This window comes from Hemiscyllium ocellatum, chromosome 37, assembly GCF_020745735.1.
Source record: "Hemiscyllium ocellatum isolate sHemOce1 chromosome 37, sHemOce1.pat.X.cur, whole genome shotgun sequence".
Lineage (NCBI taxonomy): Eukaryota > Metazoa > Chordata > Chondrichthyes > Orectolobiformes > Hemiscylliidae > Hemiscyllium > Hemiscyllium ocellatum.
In genome coordinates, this window is record NC_083437.1 from 34,420,939 (window position 1) to 34,444,744 (window position 23,806).

General features: G+C 40.6%; 1 protein-coding gene across 2 annotated transcripts in view; it reads right to left on the reverse strand.

The window, feature by feature from the left end:
• Positions 1-23,806, reverse strand: part of acot7 (acyl-CoA thioesterase 7) — a 263,971-nt gene that overhangs the window by 62,234 nt on the left and 177,931 nt on the right. For both annotated transcript variants that reach the window (XM_060852033.1, XM_060852035.1), the window contains exon 7: positions 20,854-20,970. In XM_060852033.1, the coding sequence (XP_060708016.1) occupies positions 20,854-20,970 (117 nt within the window). The remainder of the gene's footprint in view (positions 1-20,853; positions 20,971-23,806) is intronic.

Genomic DNA, 23,806 nt, shown 5'->3' on the forward strand with positions numbered 1-23,806 from the left:
GTATATATAGTAGTGATACATCATACAGAGTCATAGAGTTGGAGGGATGTACAGCTCAGAAACAGACCTTCCGGTCCAACTTATCCATACCAACCAGATATTCTAAACTAACCTAGTCCCATTTGTCATCACTTGGCCCATATCCCTCTAAACCCTTCCTATTCATAAACCCATCTGGATGCCTTATAAATTTTCTAAGTGTACCAGTCTCCACCACTTCTTCTGGCAGCTCATTCCACACACGCACCACCCTCTGTGTCAAAAAGTGGTCCCTGAGGACCTTTTTAAATTTTTTCCCTCTCACCGCAAACCTATGCCCTCTCATTCTGGTCTCCCCACCCTATTGAAAAGACCTTGTCTATTTACCCTATCCATGCCCTCATGATTTTACAAACCTCTTTAAGGTCACCCCTCAGCCTTTGATGTCTCAGGGAAAACAGACCCAGCCTATTCAGTCTCTCCCTGTAGCTCAAATCCTCCAACCCAGGCAACATCCTTGTAAATCTTTTCTGAACACTTTCAAGTTTCATAAAATCCTTCCAATAGGAGGGAGACCAGAATTGCACACAATATTCCAAAAGTGTCCCAACTGATGTCCTGTACAGCATCAACATTACCTCCCAACTCCTATACTCAATAAGGGAAAGCATACCAAATGCCTTCTTCACTATTCTATCTATATGCAACTCCATTTTCAATGAACTATGAACCTGCATTTCAAGGTTTCTTTGTTCAGCAACACTCCCCAGAACCTTACCATTAAGTGTATAAGTCCTGCTCTGATTTGACTTTCCAAAATGCAACACCTCACATTTACCTAAAGTAAACTCAATCTGTCACTCCTCAGCCCATTGACCCAACTGATCAAGATCCCCGTTGTACTCTGAGGTAACCTTCTTCGCTGTCCACTATGCCTCCAATTTTGATGTAATTGGCAAACTTACTAACTATATTTCCTATGTTCACATCCAAATCATTTCCTGATTTCCCTCTTAAGTATATCCCTACTGTCTTTATACACTTTTAATACCTGACATATGCTTCCTTCTTTTTCTTAACCAAAACCTCAATTTCTCTAGTCATCCAACATTCCCCTACAACTACCATTATTGTCTTTCATCCTAACAGGAACATACTGTCTCTGGATTCTCATTACCTTATTTTTGAAGGCCACCCATTTTCCAGCCATCCCTATACCTGCAAACATCTGCCCCCAATCAAGTTTTGAAAGTTCTTGTCTAATACTGTCAAAATTGACCTTCTCAAACTTTGAACTTCAACTTTTAGATCCGGTCTATCCTTTTCCATCACTATTTTAAAACTAATAGAATTATGGCCGCTGGCTCCAAAGTGCTCCCTCACTGATATTGTGTACTTTCTGCATGAAATTGACTCTATGTTCTGCTTTATGTGAAAGACAAGGTTCCTTGAATTGCACACAGTGTGAAGACAGTAACATATATGTGGTTAATGTGTGTACTGTATATATTCCTGTATAGGTAAATCTAATGTATAAGTTGACCCCTTATTTTGGCCCAAAAATCTGGTATATATTCTTCCTGAATATATACGCAACCTTAAAGGGCATGATTTGCTCATTTTTGATTGAATGCAATACGTGTGTCATCACAAATATTTACAGTACCTTTTGGCAGCATTCGACATTGTCTTCCCGCTGTTGCCTCAGTTTCTTAGAAGTAGGTGTCACCTACAGTTGTACTCCAAATTTGTGTAAACCTCCCCCAAATTTTTCCGCCAAAAATGGCATCACAAAATAACACATGTACAGCACAGTTTAAACTAAATGTTGTTAAGGTTGCACAGAAGACCGACAATAGCGTAGCTGCAAGGGAGTTCTGTATTTCTGAAAAACTTGTTCAAGATTGGAGGAAAAAAGCCACACAGTTAAAGGACATGCCAAAACAGAAGTAGGCCAACTGAGGAAAGCTGAATAAATGGCCACAACGAGAGGTTACGATTGCTGGCTTGGTAATTCAGTATCGTCAGAACAGAAGCATTGTGACTCGACAATGTATAAGAATTTGTGCCAAAAATGAAGAAAAAAAAGATGGATTCAGTGATTTCAAAGCCAGTCCTAAATGGTGTAATAGGTTTATGAATAGGTATGATTTAGTGCTTAGACAGAAAACCAAGATTGTTCGACGTCTAACTGCAGAACTTAATGACAAGTTAATAGGGTTCCATTGCTTTGTAACCAGAAATTGGAAGATAAATGGGTACAGGCTCTCGTGCATCAGCAACATGGACAAAACCCCAAGGAACTTTGATATGCCAGGGAACAGAACTGTGGACAAAATTGGAGCAAAGACAGTTTTGGTTAAGACCACTGGCCATGAAAGGAGTCGATTCACTGTGCCACTTGGTGGTGTGGCAGATGGAACAATGTTAAAGCCTGTGATGATTTTTATATGGAAAAACTCTGCCCAAACAGAATTTTTGAAAAGCATTGTTGTCTTTGTCCATGAAAAAGGGTGGATGGATGAAGGTGGCTGCAAGACTTGGATTAGGGAGGTCTGGAATATGTAACCAGGTGGACTTAGAAAGGTAAAAAGCGTACTGGTTTGGGATATGTTCAGATTTCATAGTGTGAAAAGTGTTACCACTGAACTTGGAGCTAAGATTACTGACATTGCAAGGATTCCTGGAGGCCTTCCGAGCACGGTGCAGCCATGGATGTTAGCATCAATAAACCTTGTAAGAACTTAGTATGGAAGAAATGGGACACTTGGATGCAAGAAGGGGGAAAAAAGCTTCACAAAGGGTGGCAACATGCATGCTCCATTACTTGCAGCTGTATGTCAGTGGATTGTTGAGTTCTGGAAGGAGATCAAAACTGAAATTATTGTGAAAGCCTTCAAAACAAATGTGGAACTTCTAATGCTTTAAATGGGACGGAGGATGATTATTTATGGTCAGATGGGAGTGATGACAAATCAATTGATGATCCCTTTGAGAGTTCAAACAAAGATGATCCATACGACGATATGCTCGACTCAGATGACCGAAATGAATTATTCAGTGGTGGAACTGATGAGGACAGTGTATTGAAGGATTCTAATGGACCTTTGCATGTACCACCAACTTTTGTTTAAAGCAGGTATCCCATAATATTTGTGATATGTGGTGAGAAGAGTTTTTTACTGTGAATATCAGTTTTTTGATGTAACATGTTTATTGTATATTATTAACAGTTTCATGTAGTCTCTTTAAACAAAATACTATCAGCCTTTTTTTTACTGCTCCTTGTTTTTATTTCATGAATTGTGTGTTGCTAGTATGCTTATTAACTTTTGTACATACCGGTATGTGTAAACCTACGTGCACTTTATGGTACAACCACTGCAGGCAGAATGGAGACAGTCCTTGGATAAGCACATGGATGATGATGGAATAGTGTAGGGGGACAGACTTAGATCAATTCACAGATTGGCGCAACAGTGAGGGCCGAAGGGCCTGTTCTGCGCTCTATTGTTCTACGTTCTAGTTATTTTAAAGATAAATATTTAACAATGCCAGAACTCTTTTTCCTTTGGTTGTTTATGATTTTACATAGAGATCTAGTTCTTGCTTGTCCATTAATTGACTCATGCCAAGCATGAATTTTAACCCCTCAAAAACTATACCTCATGTACAAGTCAACCCCCTAATTTCAGCTAACAAAATGGTCTTCAAAATTCTACATATACACAAGTATATACTGTAATTAAATATTTTTCCCTAATATTAAACTATTTTACACTGAGAAGTAAAGTAACATTTACACTACAATGACAAAAAAACAAAAATACTGTGGAGAAGGATATGGAAGATAAAGAATGGGGTTATTGCTATTCCTTGCCCATTGGGATCTCTCTAGAGGGATGAGAACTCAGGCAAAAAACACAAGTCAATTTGGGAAAGACAAAAAATTTGGGCAACTTCTTTCCAACCCAATTAGAAATGTATTGGGACTACAATGCGGCAACCCTGCTTTCAATCTACACATACTGGTAACACAGCTTCAATATTGGGACTATGAGATTGCAGGAGCGCCATGAATAATTTCAAACTTGTACAAATCCATTTAACATGCCATATTTACCAGTTCCACCTTCATTCCAATAAAAAAAATTAAGAATACATCAGATTCATTTTCTGCACTGAATTAACAGAAAACCCCGTGAATGGACATAGGCAAGGTTCTAATGCTGATACAACTTCATTCCTTTCATAGCAAGTATATTCATGATCATTTAGAAAAACATACTTCGAAGAGAGTAAATGAAGCACATGCTCTACATACTAAGCCATTCAAACCAAGGAAGTGTCAAGTTCTACTTCTGATTAATACTCAACTAGGATGTCTCCAGTCTAAGGAGAAGAAAATTGGTATCATGCTTCTGACTGTAACTCTGTCTTCTTCCTGGTCAGTAAATATTATATAGACTCATAGAGATGTACAGCATGGAAACAGACCCTTCAGTCCAACCCGTCCATGCCGACCAGACATCCCAACCCAATCTAGTCCCACCTTCCAGCACCTGGCCCATATCCCTCCAAACCCTTCCTATTCATATACCCATACAAATGCCTCTTAAATGTTGCAATTGTACCAGCCTCCACCACATCCTTTGGCAGCATATGGATTGTGTTCTGAACAAGTGTCATACTTGAAACATTAACTCTGTTTCTCTTGCCACAGATGCGGTCAAACTTATTGAGTTTCTCCAGCATTCTCTGTGTTCGTTTCAGATTTCCAGCATCAGCAGCATTTTGCTTTCATAATTAGAGTGGGCATCTGATTTGGACAGCATTAGGCAAGGCTGTGTTGTTTTGGCAGCTTCTACGATATTCACAGGCTAGTTTTGCATTTAAAGAACATTCAGGTACTGTTTTATAGAGCATAAGAATCTACGTCCTCTGAAATTACACAGTGAACTACTCATTTTTAAGCAAGGTCTATTACTACCATCTCAGAATAACTAGGAATGGGTGATAAATATAGCCTTGCCAGTTTTGCCTATATCCCAACAGCAAATATTGTTAAAGACTGAGGATTGTTACCACCTGAGAAAATATAGCCCAGCATCTATAAGCACCTTCAGGAAAGTAGGACAAGATACGTGAGGGAAATAAATCATTCTGGCAAAGGATTCAGATGTACATAGGAGAGCAGTTTACAGTCATGCAATTTATATTATAGAACAGAAAGTGAGGTCATTATCCAGAATGATTAATGTGGAACATATCTGGGATTTCAAATGTTAAGCTGAGACAATTTTGACTGTGTACCTGATTAAAATAAATCTGATGGTAGCTAATAATGGGATGCAATGTTCAAAATGTATTTGTAATTTAAAAAAAATATATAAACCCTTTTAAGAATTATCCTGCAAGATGACCTAAAAAAACCAGTAAGTGCCATCAAACACTTTTTAAACATCTTGTCGAAAGAAAATGCCTTGATTATACACTGAAGAAAGTAGAACTATCTGACATAGCATTCATTGAGTGATTTGGACTAGATTGCTTTTACTACCTGATGCTGAGCAAATCCAAGTTGGGAGACCGGAAGCTGCTATCTTAAACTTGTCAAGGCATTCATAATTAAATTTCCTGGACAATAGGGACCAGCATTTCCCAGACATTGGCATTTTCATTTAGGCAATTGACTTTCTGAAGACTTTGGAAACCATGTCAGATAAGTCAAAACTTGAACCTCAGGATATGTCTACTATGGAGTCAGAGAAACCTTTTGTCAAGTAAGTTTAAAAGGTTTTGCGAACTTGAAATGTCATAATGCAATGGTGCACGATGATCTATCTTGTTTTCAATACAATTATTGATTATGTTGCTCTGCACTTAAAAGATGCAATAATTAAACATATCATCACTGTGAAAATGTTTACATGCAATAGAGCTTTCATCCAAAGTTCTCTTGTGCATTCAAAAGTACTGAGAACCTGATTTAAATGAGTGAAGCTGGGCACAGTAGTTTTGAGTTTTACATTGGTTAATCTCCATCGATCTATTGAGACAATCAGTTCTCTTTAATTGAAACACCATTGAGCTTTTGAAAAAAAAGCAGGCGGCTGGATATTTGGTCAGGTGACTTCAAAGATTTAATTATAATGAGCTCTGCAGGGTCTGTTTATTCAGCTGTGCAGTATAATGCTATAATGAATGTGTGGCCTCACTGGTAGAGTTAGTTGAGCAGAGGTGTTGACACAGCTGTGGAGGGGACTGTGATGTATGTTTAATTGAAAGCTGTATGAGTAGATAATTGGATTAAATGTTTTTAAGAGATATTTGAATAGCTGCTTATTATGACTGATTAATGAGCATTGAAACAGGAGGGTTTTAAAGGGTTTATTTTGCTGCATTTCATGAGCATCCCAGTAGGCAATTCATCTCAGTTAGAGTTTAAATGGCAGATTGTTTCTTCTCCCCCCCCCCCCCCCCCCCCCCACACACACACACACACACACACACACACACACACACACACACACACACACACACACACACAAAATTTAGCCATGTCTCAGTATCATAAGCTTTATACATAGTGGATAATAAGTGAATGGGTATGGATGATGCATGAGGAGCTTAGGGGGTTTGCATGAGTCGAGTTTGAGATGTGAGGGCTGTGAGGCACACAAAACATGTAGAGAACTGGATAGACGTTCCAGTGATTGAAAGTGTGCCTTCTGACTTGACTGCTTCAGCATTTGCAACCACATTCCGACTTCAGGCCTGTATAACTCCAGCTTGTGCTGAATTCTGGAGATAGAAATTATCAGTAGATGGGATCACTATGTCAGGAAATGGCCTTGGCTCTTACATGTCAACTCATGGGAAAATCCTGCCCAATCATTTGAAAATACTTGCTTAGATCACGCAGCTGCCTTGAGAAGGCGGCAATGAACCTTATTCATTAAAACTGAGAGAACATAAAGAGCTATACATTGGCCATGTTTGGTGAGGGCAGGTTCTCATCCTGACGGAGATTGTGAATCAGTATAATTTTCTCAACAAAACAATAGGTTTTGCATACTTCTTTTTCTTCCTGGTCCTATCTAACATATTATTGGATATACTAAATTCCAGGTTGAAAATTGTCACAGTGAAATTATGACCCCCCTAGGGGTTGTTGCACAACTGTACCAATAATTTTCTCAATTCTCCTTCATCATTGAAACAAATTCAATTGTGGTTCTCTGTTTATAATTTAATGTCCTAAATCCTAGAAATGTCCCTGAACTTTTTTCAAGATATTAATATGACTCTGAAGATGGAATACCCAGTTTGTACATTAAAATATGCATTTTCTGATGTTTGAGAAAGGGCTAAAATAACCTAACTGAATTTAAAATCAAAGGGCCTTAATGTGTCCTCTGATACTTGACAAATGTTGTAGGTAATATCTTCACATTGACTGGGTACTTTCAGAGAATGATTGATCGATTGATTATCACTCAAATTATTTCCCATTTTCATCTTTGTTAACATTGACCAACTGACTATGCAATTGTACTCTATTCATCCTTTTTCAATGTACATTGCCAGGTGTTGTGTTAAAATTTATCTGCAATTCCTTATACACCCACCCAAAGTTTTTTTCATCTTACTAATGTATTACAAATGGTTTCCACATTTGTCAACGTAAGCAAAGTGAAGGAGCCATTGGGAAGTAGTGACCATAATACAATAAGCTTCAATCTGCAATTTGAGAGGGAGTGGGTACAATCGGAAGTGACAATATTTCTGTTGAATAAAGGGAACTATGGAGCTATGAGGGAGGAGCTGGCCAAAGTTCAATGGTGCAATACCTTAGCAGGGATGACAGTGGAGGAACAATGGTGGATATTTCTGTGTATAATGTAGAAGTTGCAGGATCAGTTCATTCTAAAAAGGAAGAAAGATCTTACGAGGAGGCATGGGTGGCCGTGGCTGACGAGGGAAGTTAAGAAACACATAAAGTTAAAAGAGAAAAAGTATAACATAGCAATGATAAGTGGGAAAACGGAGGACTGGGAAGCTTTTAAAGAATAACAGAGGATTACTAATAAGGAAATATGCAGAGAAAAAATGAGGTAAGAAGGTAAACTGGCCAATAATATAAAGGAGGATAGTAAAAGTTTTTTTAGGTATGTGAAAGGCAAAAAAAAGGTTAAGACTAAAATTGGGCCCTTGAAGAGAGAAACAGGGGAATATATTATGGGGAACAAAGAAATGGCAGAAGAATTGAATTGGTACTTCAGATTTGTGTTCACTGGGAAGACACAAGCAATCTCCCTGAGGTAACAGTGGCTGAAGGACATGAACTGAAGAGTATTTATATTTGCTACGAATTGGTGTTGGAGAGACTGTTAGGTCTGAAGGTTGATAAGTCCCCGGGGCCTGATGGTCTACATCCCAGGGTACTGAAGGAGGTGGCTCGAGAAATTATTTCTCGAGATTATTTTCCAGAGTTCGATAGATTCGGGATCAGTTCTTGCGGATTGGAGGGTGGGTAATGTTGTACCACTTTTTAAGAAAGGTGGGAGAGAGAAAGCAGGAAATTATAGACCAGTTAGTCTGACCTCAGTGGTGGGAAAGATGCTGGAGTCTATTATAAAGGATGAAATTACGACACATCTGGATAGTAGTAACAGGATAGGTCAGAGTCAGCATGGATCTATGAAGGATAAATCATGCTTGACTAATCTTCTGGAATTTTTTTAGGATGTAACTCTGAGGATGGATGAGGGAGATCCAGTAGATGTAATGTACCTGGACTTTCAGAAAGCTTTTGATAAAGTCCCACATAGGAGGTTAGTGTGCAAAATTAGGGCGCATGGTATTGGGGGAAAAGTACTAACTTGGATTGAAAGTTGGTTGGCTGATAGGAAACAAAGGGTCGTGACAAATGGCTCCATTTTGGAATGGCAGGCAGTGACCAGTGGGGTACCGCAGGGATTAGTGCTGGGACCGCAGCTTTTTACAATATATACTAATGATATAGAAGGTGGTATGAGTAATAACATTAACAAATTTGCTGATGATACTAAGCTGGGTGGCAGGGTGAAATGTGATGAGGATGTTAGGAGATTATAGGGTGACCTGGACAAGTTAGGTGAGTGGTCAGATGTATGGCAGATGAAGTTTAATGTGGATAAATGTATGGTTATCCACTTTGGTGGCAAGAACAGGAAGGCAGATTACTACCTAAATGGAATCAATTTAGTTAAAGGGGCAGTACAGAGAGATCTGGGTGTTCTTGTACACCAGTCAATGAAGGTAAGCATGCAGGTACAGCAGGTAGTGAAGAAGGCTAATAGCATGCTGGCCTTCATAACAAGAGGGATTGAGTATAGAAGCAAAGAGGTTCTTCTGCAGCTGTACAGGGCCCTGGTGAGAGCACACCTGGAGTACTGTGTGCAGTTCTGGTCTCCAAATTTGAGGAAAGACATTCTGGCTATTGAGGGAGTGCAGCGTAGGTTCAAGAGGTCAATTCCTGGAATGGCGGAATTACCTTACACTGAAAGACTGAAGCGACAGGGCATGTATACCCTTGAGTTTAGAAGACTGAGAGGGATCTGATTGAGACATATAAGATTGAGACTTATTAAAGGATTGGATACTCTGGAGGCAGAAAACATGTTTCCGCTGATGGGTGAGTGCCGAACCAGTGGACACAGCTTAAAAATACGGGGTAGACCATTTAGGACAGAGATGAGGAGAAACTTCTTCACCCAGAGAGTGATGGCTGTGCGGAATGCTCTGCACCAGAGGGCAGTGGAGGCCCAGTCTCTGGATTCATTTAAGAAAGAGTTGGATAGAGCTCAAAGATAGTGGAATCAAGGGTTATGGAGATAAGGCAGGAACAGGATACTGATTAAGGATTATCAGCCATGATCATATTGAATGGTGGTGCAGGCTCGAAGGGCAGAATGACCTACTCCTGCACCTATTGTCTATTGTCTGTAACAACAGTGGCTGAACTTCAAAGTAACTAATTAAATGAAGCAATTTGGAAGATTTCACAGAAATAACATATAAAAATGAGGGACAGGAAAAGACTAACTGGTCAATTAAACTTTTCAAACCTCATGATACCTTCAGCAACTTAACTGAATATTTCCTGACAATACAAGATTCTACTTCATGAAGTAACTTATTATGAAATAGTTAGTCAGAACCATATTGAAAATCCAGGTAATCAATGTCTATCACCTACCTTCACCCAGAACTGAGTAAGTTCTGTAAAAATTCAATTAACTTTACAGTAAGAGCCCCATATATTTTCCAATAATTATAATGGGCATCTCTTAGGAATCTATAAACACCACCACAATAACAGATGTCAGCTGACAGCCCTCTAGTTTCCTGGCTCTGATCGAAGTCCTTTGTTAAATAATTGAACTTTTGTAGGCCCTCTTGAACAGAACTGATCTTAACTCTATTGAGCTCCTGAACACATGGAAAAAAGGTTCATATAGAGTCTGCCTCTTCTTCCCGGATAGATGTAATTTCAGACTAGAGATCATTTCTATTTTGAGATTTGCTATTTTATCCAAGATAGTATTTCTATTTTAATATTGATACTGCTATTTAATAGAGGGCATCTTGCAGGTGGAACATGAACTATGATAAAGCACCATAAAGCGTCCCTGCTGAGTACACTTGCAAGAAGTGCACCCATCTCCAGCTCCTCCAAACCCGTGTTAGGGAACTGGAGCTGGAGTTGGATGAACTGCGGATCATTCGGGAGGCAGAGGAGGTCATAGATCGGAGCTTTAGGCAAGTAGTTACTCCGAAAGTTCAAGATAGATGGGTGACAGTGGGGGGGAGTGGGAGGAGGAAGCCAGTGCAGGGACCCCCTGCGGTCATTCCCCTCAAGAACAAGTATACCGTTTTGGATACTTGTGGGGGGGATGACTTACCAGGGGCAAGCAACGAGGTTCAGGCCTCTGGCACGGAGCCTGGCCCCGTTGCTCAGAAGGGTAGGGTGGAGAAAGGTAGAGCAATTGTTCTTGGGGACTCGATAGTGAGGGGTACAGACAGACGGTTTTGTGGGGGCGACAGGGACTCACGTTTGGTATGTTGCCTCCCAGGTGCAAGGGTACGTGATGTCGCTGATCGTGTTTTCCGGGTCCTTAAGGGGGAGGGGGAGCAGCTCCAGATCGTGGTCCACATTGGCACCAACGATATAGGTAGGAAGAAGGGTGAGGATGTCAGACAGGCTTTCAGGGAGCTAGGTTGGAAGCTCCGAGTTAGAACAAACAGAGTTGTAGTCTCTGGTTTGTTACCCGTGCCACGTGATAGAGAGTCGAGAGGGAGAGAGAGCAGTTAAATGCGTGGCTACAGGGATGGTGCAGGAGGGAGGGATTCCGGTTTCTGGACAACTGGGGTCCTTTCTGGGAAAGGTGGGACCTCTATAAAAAGGATGGGCTACACCTGAACCTGAGGGGCACCAGTATCCTTGGGGGGAGGTTTGCTAGTGCTCTTTGGGAGGGTTTAAACTAACTCCGCGGGGGCATGGGAACCAGGACTGTAGCTTTAGGGTACAGGACCTTGAGTGTAGGGAGGTTAGGAATAATGCAGCGATCTCTAAGGAGGGTGCCTGTAACCAGAAAGGTGGATTGAAGTGTGTATACTTCAATGCCAGAAGTATAAGGAATAAGGTAGGTGAACTTGCAGCGTGGGTTGGTACCTGGGACTTCGATGTTGTGGCCATTACAGAGACGTGGGTAGAACAGGGACAAGAATGGCTGTTGCACATTCCAGGGTTCAAATGTTTTAGTAGGATCAGACATGGGGGTAAAAAAGGGGGAGGCGTGGCATTACTTGTCAAAGACAGTATCACAGCAGTGGAATGGACGATGGAAGAGGACTTGCCATCTGAGGTAGTTTGGGCTGAGGTTAGAAATAGGAAAGGTGAGGTCACCCTGTTAGGTGTTTTCTACAGGCCTCCTAATAGTCCTAGAGAAGTAGAGGATAATATTGCGAGGATGATTCAGGAAAAGAGTGAAGGTAGCAGGGTGGTTGTTATGGGGGACTTTAACTTCCCAGATATTGACTGGGAGAGCTATAGCTCGAGTTCATTAGATGGGTCGGTGTTTGTACAATGTGTGCAGGAGGGTTTCCTGACACAATATGTCGACAGGCCAACAAGAGGGGAGGCTATATTGGATTTGGTTCTAGGTAATGAACCAGGCCAGGTGTTAGGCTTGGAGGTAGGTGAGCACTTCGGGGACAGTGACCACAACTCGGTGACTTTTACTTTAGTGATGGAGAGGGATAATCGTGCACCGCAGGGCAAGAGCTATAGCTGGGGGCAGGGAAATTATGATGCAGTGAGGCATGACTTAGGATGTGTGGATTGGAAAAACAGGCTTCAAGAGAAGAACACTAATGAGATGTGGGGATTGTTCAAGGAGCAGCTACTGCGTGTCCTCGATAGGTATGTACCAGTCAGGCATGGTGTAAAGGGCCTTGTGAGGCAGCCGTGGTTTAGTAAGGAATTGGAGTCCCTTGTGAAAGGGAAGAAGGCGGCATATGTAAAGATGAGGCGTGAAGGTTCAGTTGGGGCGATTGAGAGTTATAAGGTAGCCAGGAAGGAGCTAAAGAGGGAGCTAAGAGAAGCGAGAAGGGGACATGAAAAGTCTTTAGCTGGTAGGATTAGGGAAAACCCAAAGGCTTTCTATAGGTATGTCAAGAATAAAAGGATGACTAGGGTAGGTATCGGTCCAGTCAAGGATAGTAGTGGGAAGTTGTGTGTGGAGGCGGAGGAGATTGGAGAGACATTAAATCAGTACTTTTCATCAGTATTCACTCAGGAACAGGACACTGTTGCTGATGTGAATATGGAATCACAAATAATTAGAATGGATGCCCTGGAAATATGCAGGGAAGAGGTTTTGGGAATATTGGAAAGGATGAATATAGATAAGTCTCCTGGGCCTGATGGCATTTACCCCAGGATCCTATGGGAAGCTAGGGAGGAGATAGCAGAGCCATTGGCCTGGATTTTTATGTCGTCATTGTCAACGGGAATAGTACCAGAGGACTGGAGGATAGCGAATGTGGTCCCATTGTTCAAGAAAGGGAGTAGGGATAGCCCTAGTAACTATAGACCAGTGAGTCTGACTTCAGTGGTGGGCAAAGTCTTAGAGAGAATGGTAAGGGATAAGATTTATGAACATCTGGGTAGGAATAACGTGATCAGGGATAGCCAGCATGGTTTTGTGAAGGGCAGGTCGTGCCTCACAAACCTTATTGAGTTCTTTGAGAAGGTGACTAAGGAAGTGGATGAGGGTAAAGCAGTAGATGTTGTGTATATGGATTTTAGTAAGGCGTTCGATAAGGTTCCCCATGGTAGGCTAATGCTAAAACTTCGGAGGTATGGCATTGAGGATACATTAGAGGTTTGGATTAGGAATTGGCTGGCTGGAAGGAGACAGAGGGTAGTAGTTGATGGATTATGTTCATCTTGGAGCGCAGTTACTAGCGGTGTACCACAAGGATCTGTTTTGGGACCATTGCTTTTTGTTATCTTTATAAATGATCTAGAGGAAGGACTTGAAAGCTGGGTAAGCAAGTTTGCGGATGACACAAAGTCGGTGGAGTTGTGGATAGTGAGGAAGGAAGTGGTAGGTTACAGCGGGATATAGATAAGTTGCAGAGCTGGGCGGAAATGTGGCAAATGGAATTCAATGTAGCTAAGTGTGAAGTCGTTCACTTTGGTAGGAATAACAAGATGATGGATTACTGGGCTAATGGTAGGCTACTTGGTAGTGTGGATGAGCAGAGGGATCTTGGTGTCTATGTACACAGATCTCTGAAAGTTGCCACCCAGGTAAATAGTGCTGTGAGGAAGGCATATGGTGTACTGGGCTTTATTGGCAGAGGAATTGAGTTCCGGAGTCCTGAGGTCATGTTGCAGTTGTATAAGACTCTGGTGAGGCCTCATCTGGAGTATTGTGTGCAGTTTTGGTCGCCATACTATAGGAAGGATGTGGAAGCTTTAGAACGAGTGCAGAGGAGGTTTACCAGGATGTTGCCTGGAATGGTAGGAAAATCTTATGAGGAAAGGCTGAGGCACTTGGGGCTGTTCTCATTGGAGAAGAGAAGGTTTAGGGGAGATCTGATAGAAGTGTATAAGATGATTAGGGGTTTAGATAGGGTAGATACTAAGAACCTTTTACCGCTAATGGAGTCAGGTGTTACTAGGGGACATAGCTTTAAATTAAGGGGTGGTAGGTATAGGACAGATGTTAGGGGTAGATTCTTCACACAGCGGGTTGTGAGTTCATGGAATGCCCTGCCCGTATCAGTGGTGAACTCTCCTTCTTTATGGTCATTTAAGTGGGCATTGGATAGGCATTTGGAAGTTATTGGGCTAGTATAGGTTAGGTAGGATTCGGTCGGCGCAACATCGAGGGCCGAAGGGCCTATACTGCGCTGTATCCTTCTATGTTCTATAAAGCAAGTCTTTCAAAGAAAGAAAATATTACAAATGAACTGAAAGAACATTTTTGTTGCAATTTTTCAATCACAAAAGCATATAAGAAAAGATCATCGGTCTCAACGCATGGCAGAACCCTCCAAGGAATCAATACATCACAAAATGCTGTGAGGCTGTCAAACAAATTGATACATTCTCAGCTGGTGACATAGATGTGCCAGAATTATTATCATGATAATCCCCCTCATCTATCATCCTGTCTTTACAACACTGAAACTTCACAGTGAGTCACTGTGATTCCATTAGCAGTCCCATTTCAGCTTCTCTAGTTCCTAAATTCCAAAGTAGCTTCAGGCAACTGATATCAGTAGTGCTGAAACAAGGTGTGAAATAAACAAAAATATTCAACATTAATTCTGCCTTGCATACTCTCAGCCATAAATATCCAAGGTAACTGAGTGTTTCATTAACAAGTTATTTACAACCAAGCTCACTATTAAGTCATATACACGAGCAAGGATCCAAATTTGATGTCCAGCTCACACTGAGTAGCTGCTATCAACTTGGTACAATGAATAAGAAATCTTCAATTACTTCTAAATTCAAGCACTTGTTGTTATGTCGACAAATACAGTGCTCCTGAGCTTGGGATCAGAGAGTAAACAGCCTGGGTTTCTGCTTCAGATTGACACAGTTAATGGTTAAGTGTGGACATCAGATGAAGACAGTGCCTATGTTATCTGTGATGCTGTCTGCAACTGAATATTCTGACAATTGAACAAGCAAAAGAACTATTCACTAAAAATAATACATTTAAGGCTATTACGGAGTTGACTGTTCTGTTCCAAATGGCGAAACACCACTCTCCACTCATTAAAGTTGGTATCTTTAATATCTGCTGTATAAAAAAATTAAGCCTTTTTAATCAGTAACTGGTCTCTTTAAATCTGTAATCAAATCAACCATTTTATCCCCTGTCAAAGTGACACAGTCACTTTAAAGTTATTGGTTGGTATTCTCAAGGTGGTTTCCTACCAGCAATGGTTTTTGCAGCACCGATTTCACTGAACCATGGAGAGAGGTATAAAATATTACTAATATTACTTCAACTAGAACTATCAAGAATATTCCAATAGAATATTACACATGAACACCCCATGTTAATCATCTTGCACTCCCTGAATTTAAAAGAGAAATCACCACAAATCTAAACAAGAACATTTCCTGTGCTCAGTTCAGCATTTCTGGAACCAATTAAATTGAAATATTATCTGAATTATTCCACAACTCATTGCAGCCAAACCTCGATTGGAATACGGACATTGCTGGTTCCTGTCTGGGTAAAAATAACTTTTTAATGCTTTATCTTATTAAGCATTTGTTAACAAACAGGAATGTCTGCAACTTGCTGGCATGGTTTGCGAGTTAAATTGCCTCCTGTGAAGATCTTGACAGGAAAAGTTTAAGAAGTTCATGTGATTGAAGAGTTCCAAATCTGAAGGAGAACTAATCTTTGGACATGCAAACAATCTGTAAACGACACCATTCCAAATAGTAAAACTTCACCACTTCGGAATGGGGTCTGGAATCCTCTGTCTGAGAGGTTGGGAGAAGCATGTTCATCAGTAACTTCCAAAAGAGAAGTGGATGCATACTTGAAAAGTAAAAATTGCAGTGCTTTGTGTGCAAAAGGCAATGCATTGTAAATAATTGGATAGTTCCAAAGGATAGACATTGGTACAAGTAGATTGTATTGTTTTCTCTCTGCTTTACGATGCCATGTTTTAATAATGTAAAATGGAGAACTGCAAATGTTGCAATTCGGTGGTGAAATCAGAGGATCCTGGACAAATTGCAACAGGGCATGCTAGCACCTCAAACTGAAAGAGAGACTAGTATTTCAGATTGAAACTGCTCAATGAAATTGAAGAGCCCCGCAGTTTGAAACAATCAGCTGTATTTGTCCATCAGATATTCATACAACTGTTGCATGTATCCAAGACATTTGTTTTATGTTTCATTGTACTATGTTAACTCTTTTTTTAAAAAATCCTCTCGTAGTTTTATCTGCAATGACAAGGTAATACTCCTGTCCCTTCTATCTTAGAAAATTATGGGCTCAAGCCTTAAACTCGAGACTTGGGCACATAATTCAGGACGACAAGATTACTGAAAAGGAAAGTTCCACTCATACAGTTATTTCCAGCACAGAAAGAGACAATTATCAGGTGGCAACTTTCAGACAAAGAGGATCACCTTCTTAGGTAGACACAAAAGATCTTCTGGCAATTTTTCAAAGAAGAGCAAAGGACTCCTTGGTATAATGGTCCACTGATCCAGTTCTTGGTATAATGGCCAATATTTATCCCTGAACCAGATTACGTGGTTATGTACAAAGACTGTCATCACTGGCACTTACACTTCACAAAGTCCCACCATCTCCTGCAGAAAGCAGGTAAGGACAAGATAAATAAATAACCAATGCAAAGATTGCCTATCTGGGTAGGAGTGCAGGTTCATAGCGCCTTGAAAGTAGAGTTGCAGGTAGATAGGGTACTGAAGAAGGCGTTTGGTATGCTTTCCTTTATTGGTCAGAGTATTGAGTATAGGAGTTGGGAGGTCATGCAATTCTAGTCTCCTTCCTATTGGAAGGATGTTGTGAAACATGAAAGGGTTCAGAAAAGATTTACAAGGATGTTGCCAGGGTTGGAGGATTTGAGCTATACGGAGTGATTGAATAGGCTAAGGCTGTTTTCCCTGGAGCGTCGGAGGCTGAGGGGTGACCTTATAGAGGTCTATAAAATCATGGAGGGAATGGATAGGGTAAACAGATAAAGGTCTTTTCCCTGGGGTGGGAGAGTCCAGAACTCAAGGGCACAGGTTTAGGGTAACAGCAGAAAAATATAAAAGAGACCTAAGGGGCAACATTTTCAAGCAGAAGTGGTACACGTATGGAATGAGCTGCCAGAGGGAGTGGTGGAGGCTGGTACAATTGCAACATTTAAAAAGCATCTGGATGGATATATGAATAGGGAGGATTTGGATGGATATGGGCCAGGTGCTGGAAGGTGGGACTAGATTGGGATATCTGGTCGGCATGGACGAGTTGGACCGAAGGGTCTGTGTCTGTACTGTACATCTCTATGACTCTCTGGGTAAGGGTAAAAACTTGGTAGAGCGCTTTATGAAGCAAACTGAAACATTAAGAGTGACTGCTGAGATTCAGTTCATTTTCTTGGAGAAATATTAAAATTGAGTATTAATTTTCTTGTTTGCGAAAGATTAATGTAAAATATATAAAAATAATGCATTTCGAAAATGATGTTCAAACCAAAAATGGTTCAAGACTGTAAACAAATGGATCTCAACAACTATATGAACAAGTCACAGGGTTGTATAGTACGTTGTTAAGTGAACTAGAAATCGTTTCACTACATCCGGAATCATTCAATATTTCCAACGTCTTGATAATAAAACATTTCAAGTAGTTTCACAGGATTGTTATCAAACAAAATTTGCAACCAAGTTACAGAAGGAGATATTGGACTTCTAAGCACATGAAGATTCTCCCAATCTGATGTTTCCACACTTCTTTTTCTAGGAGTTTCCAAACCCAACAATCACAGAAATACAGGGCACAGTATCCCTCACGGAAACACAGACAAGCAGACAGAGTTAAAGGAAGACAGAACACACAACATTTTACAGCACGAGCTGATGCATGATAAGTTTAAACATCAAATCGTTTGTGTGTGTGTTAGCAAAAGGATGAGTAGATGATTGAGTGGGTGAGATGGGTAAATGGATAGATGGGAAAGTGAACAGGCGCAAAGGTGAGTGAGAACATAGATGGGGGATGAATGAGCAGGTTAATAGTTAGGTGATATGGATAGCTAAATAAGCTGATGAGTTGGTCAGGAAGGTGGGCAGATGGATGCAGTGAAGAAGTAAGTGGTTAGATGGATGAGGTAGCAATTGGGTAGTCAAGCTGGGTGATAGTAGGGTCTGATTATGGTGGTTGATGGGGAGATAGTGAGGTCAAGGTAGTTGATGGTTCTGTTTGGGGTGGGGGGTGGGCGGTGTGGAGTTGGCAGTTGACGTGGCTGGTGTAGTCAGGTTGAGGGGATTAGTTGATCAGGTTAGGTGAACAACTGGACTTAATTGAGACAGGGGTCAGTTCTAGAATTAGACAATGTTTTAATCTGCTTTAAATTTCCTTGAGTAACTACTGAGGTAAGCTGGGTGAAACTGTTCAATTCTCTTGTCTCTGTGAAGGCTAGTACAATTGCAATATTTAAAAGGCATCTGGATGGGTGTATGAATGGGAAGGCTTTGGAGGGGTACGGGCTTGGTGCTGGCAGGTGGGACTAGATTGGGTTGTGACATCTGGTTGGCACGGATGAGTTGGACCAAAGGGTCTGTTTCTGTGCTGTACATCTCTATGACTCTGTGGTTCAGAGATGTTTGCAAAATGTCACAGGAAACAGGGGAATTCTCCATCAGGGACACCATGGACAATTTTCATGCATGTTCCAATGTCATGACCTGCAGAAAGTCATGAGGTAGATCTTCTGTTGTATGTCCAGTCTCCAACAATCTCGAAATTAGAAAATTTCGGTCATAAGGTCAGGTGACCAAAAGCTTAGCCAAAGTGTTAAATTTAAAAGAATATCTTAAAGGAGGAGAGCATTAAGAAAGCAGAGTGCTTTAAGAAAGAAATTCCAGAACTGGTGAACTGTCTGAAAGAGTAATATGTGGTGATTTTGTTTTAAAATACTGACTATGAAGTAAATATGTTCAATAGAGCATTACATTCTTCTGTGGTTTGGTTCCCCTGTTGCTAGAAGTGGTGTGAGAAATTGTTGTTCTAATGTTGTTGGAATGTGCTTGAAAGTTTTGATTTTGAAGCAACATTTAAAGGCAAAACCATACAAATTAAACAGGCAGTGGTATTTATAATTTGTGGATTAGATGCAATCCACTTCATGGAAAAAATGCTTACATTATAATATGACAGAGCCAATGGAGATACTCTTAGAATCATTGAGTCAAAGAGATGTACAGCATGGAAACAGATCCTACGGACCAACTCATTCATGCCAACCAGATATCCCAACCTAACCTAGTCCCATTGGCCAGCACCTGGCTCATATGCCACCAAACCCTTCCTATTCATATACCCATTCAGATGCTTTTTAAATGTTCCAATTGTACCAGCCTCCACCACTCCCTCTGGCAGCTCATTCCATACGTGTACCACCTTCTGCTTGAAAATGTTGCCCCTTAGGTCTCTTTTATATGTTTCTGCTGTCACCCTAAACCTATGCCCTCAAGTTCTGGACTCCCCCACCGCAGGGAAAAGACCTTTATCTATTTACCCTATCCATTCCCTTCATGATTTTATAAACCTCTATAAGGTCACCCCTCAGCCTCCGACGGTCCAGGGAAAACAGCACCAGCCTGTTCAGCCTCTCCCTATAGCTCAATTCCTTCAGCCCAGGCAACATCCTTGTAAATCTTTTCTGAACCCTTTCAAGCTTCACAACATCCTTCCAACAGGAAGGAAACCAGAATTGCACACAATATTCCAAAAGTGGCCTAACCCATGTCCAGTACAGCTGCAACATGACCTCCCAACTCCTATACTCAATACTCTGACCAATAAAGGAAAGCATACTAAATGCCTTCTTCATTATCCTATCTACCTGCAACTCTACTTTCAAAGAACTATGAACCTGCATTCAAAAGTCTCTTTGTTCAACAACATTCCCCAGGACCTTACCATTAAATGTATAAGTCCTGCTAAAATTTGCTTTCCCAAAACGCAACACCTCACATTTATCAAAATTAAACTCCATCTACCACTCCTTAGCCCATTGGCCCATCTGATCAAGATCCCATTGTAATCTGAGGTAACCTTCTTCGCTGTCCACTACACCTCCAATTTTGGTGTCATCTGCAAATTTACTAACTATACCTCTTATGCTTACATCCAAATCATTTTAAAAAATGACAAAAAGTAGTGGACCCAGCACCCATCCTTGTGGCACTCCGCTGGTCACAGGCCTCCAGTCTGAAAAACAATCCAACACCACAACCCTCTGTCTTCTACCTTCGATCCAGTTCTGTATCCAAATGGTTATTTCTTCCTGTACTCTGTGAGATCCATCCTGGCTAATCAGTCTCCCAGGGGGAACCTTGTCGAATGCCTTACTGAAGTCCATATAGATCACGTCCACCACTTTGCCCTCATCAATCCTCTTTGTTACTTCTTCAAAAAACTCAATCAAGTTTGTGAGACATGATTTGCTATGCACAAAGCCATGTTGACTATCCCTAATCAGTCCTTGCCTTTCCAAATAGTCTTGTGGGAAGGATTGTGAAAGTTGCAAGAGTCATACCTTTCTGAATTTTCTGGTGAAAGTTTATTGCGTCGACCGATGCAGTCACGATGTTGGTCTTGCAATGACGAGCTGCCACGATACCGGCTACTTCATCCATTAATTTCATAGTGACACCTGAAAGAAAAGACACTTTTAAATAGGAACATACGAACAGAAGTAGGTCACTCAAATTGTCAAGCCCCCCCTGCACTTTAATGTAAGCATGGCTGATTAAACACTTCAATGCCTTTTACCCACATAATTCCTACAACCCTTTATGGCACTGGGAGTCAAAATGATGTCAATCACTAACTTAAAAGTACTAAAAGATTGAGCTTCCACAGCCCTGCGGGGTACAGAATTCTACAGATTCATAATTCTACTCATCTCAGTCATAAATCTCCCCTTACTTTTAAATCGTGACCTTGGTTCTAAAATTCCCAAATAGGGAAACACCTTACCAGCATCTATCCTACCGATCCATTGAAGATTTTTTTAGATTTCAATAAGATCACCTCTCATTCTTTGAAACTCGAAAGAATACAGACCCAGCTTGCACAACCTCTTTTCATTGGGAAGTCCCATCATCCCAGTGAACCTTTGTTATATTCCCTACATGGCAATAATATCGTTCCTGAGAAAAAGAGACCACAGTCCTGAAGACAACACTCCAGACCCAATTTAACCAAGCTCTTATACAATTGAAGCAAGACTTCTCTGAACTCAAATCATCTGGCAACAAAAGCCATCATTCTATTAATCTTTCTAATAGTTTGCTGCACCTGCATGCTCGCCTTCGGTGACTGACTGACAAGTATACCTGGGCTCTTTAATACATCTACACTTTCCAATCTCTCACCGTATAAGAATAAATTGTACATCTGTTCCTCCTACCAAGATGAATAAGCTCACAATGTCTGCATTACATCCCATCTGCAATGTTCCTGCCTACTCACTAAGCCTTTCCACAGTTTCCTGATCTGTTTTACATCTTCCTCAAAAAAGCACATCCATGCTTAACTTTACACCAAATGCAAATTTGGAAATATTACATTTGGTCCCCATGTCCAAATCATTGATATCTATTGTGAACAGGTAGTGTCCAAGTATTGATCCTTGTGGAACTCACTAATCATGATCTGCCAATACAAGAATGATCCAGTTACGTGTACTTATTTTCTGTCATTTAGCCAATCCTTAATTATGCCAGTATATTACCTCCAATCCCATGTGCTTCAACTTTGCAGTGGATTTTATCAAAAGGCTTCTGAAAATCCAAGTCCATTTATGTTCCTTTATGAATTTTTATTAGTACCACCCTCAAAGAAATTCCAAAAGGTTTCCCAAACACAAGTTTCCATTCATAGAACATGCTGACTATGCCCAACCAGATCATGTTTTTCTGCGTTTCCATTTAATACATCCTTTATGATAGATTCCAGCATTTTCCCCGCTACTGATATCAGGCTAAGGTCTGTTGTTCTATTTTCTCACTTGTTATTTTTTTAAAAATTTGTGAGGTAATATTTGCTAGCTTCCAGTCTAGCTTGCAGTTTTGGAAAGTGATCACCGTTGCATTGACTACACCTATAACCACTTCTTCATTGGTCTGGGATGTAAACTATCAGGTCCTGGGAACTTATCAACTGTCAGCAGCATTAATGTCCCCAGTACAACCTTCATAGAAATACTATTTTCCTTCAACTCCCCATGCTCCATAGTCACTTGGATTTCTAATTCTGGGACATATTTTGTATAATGCTCAGTGAAAACAGATACAAAGTAATTATTTAGTGTCTCTGCAATGTCTTTATTTCCCATTATAAATTTTCTTGACTCTGCCTGCAATTGACACATTTTTGCCTTACCCAAATATTTCTGATAACATATATGTAGAAATTTTAAATTTTTTATTCTGCTAGATTGTATTCATTACATTCAAATAATGTACACAGTATAAACAAATGAACAAACATTTGACTTTAAAATTTATTTATCACTATTTAAAGACATTCAGTAGATCCTTCCTGCCGTTTAAGTCGATATCCCTCACTATTCCACTTGCTGTCCTTCTTAGTGTCCTTCCATAGCTGATCCAATTGCAATTTCTGAACTTCCACTGATTCACTTGCTGCCTTTCTGACCAATTCGCACATTGCCTTTTTTCCCAAAGTAGCAGTGAACAGAGAGGCAGGGAGGGAGATACAGTGAGTGGAACAGCAAATGGAATGGCAAACAGGGCTGTATACAGGCCAGTGAGTAAATCACTGAATGGCACAGTAACCAGGGGGAATGCCATGAAATAATTATATCATCAGCATCCATGTCTTGTTCCAGCATGCAGCGATTTGTTTAGGTACATTAGCAGGTGATACAATGGTGGTGGAAACAGAAACATTTGAACAAAATAACAGATAATGGACCACAGGTTTAATGATAAGACTTACACCATCTTTCAAAACTTCATCATGTCCTAAGTGCTTGATAGTTTTTGAAGTGTGGCAATTTTGAAGTGTCGCTACCGTGTAATGTTAGAAAAGAAACACTCAAATGGTACATTGCAAGGTATAATAAACAGCAATCTAACAATAACCAGATTTTTGTTTTGATCTAGTTTAGATACTTAACAGGACACTGATTAGGACTCTCATGTTCGTCTTCAAAATTATTCCACCTAAGAGTTTAGACAGTATTTCCACTTGGTCTCAGTACTTCGTTGGATTGTAAGCCTAGACACTGCACTCAAGTATGTGGAGTGGAACTTGAATCTACAATCTTCTGACTCATATGCAAGGTGCCATTGAGCCATGGCTCTCTCTCCCATTAAGCCATGGTCGATGAGGTAAGTTAATACAAATGCCCTCCTTCAATACATTGTTCCTGTGTTTTTATATGGACCACTGTTCCTTATGATGCATACAGTCTCATGCTTAAATCATATTTTTTGCCAGTATGCTTGCTAAATACAATG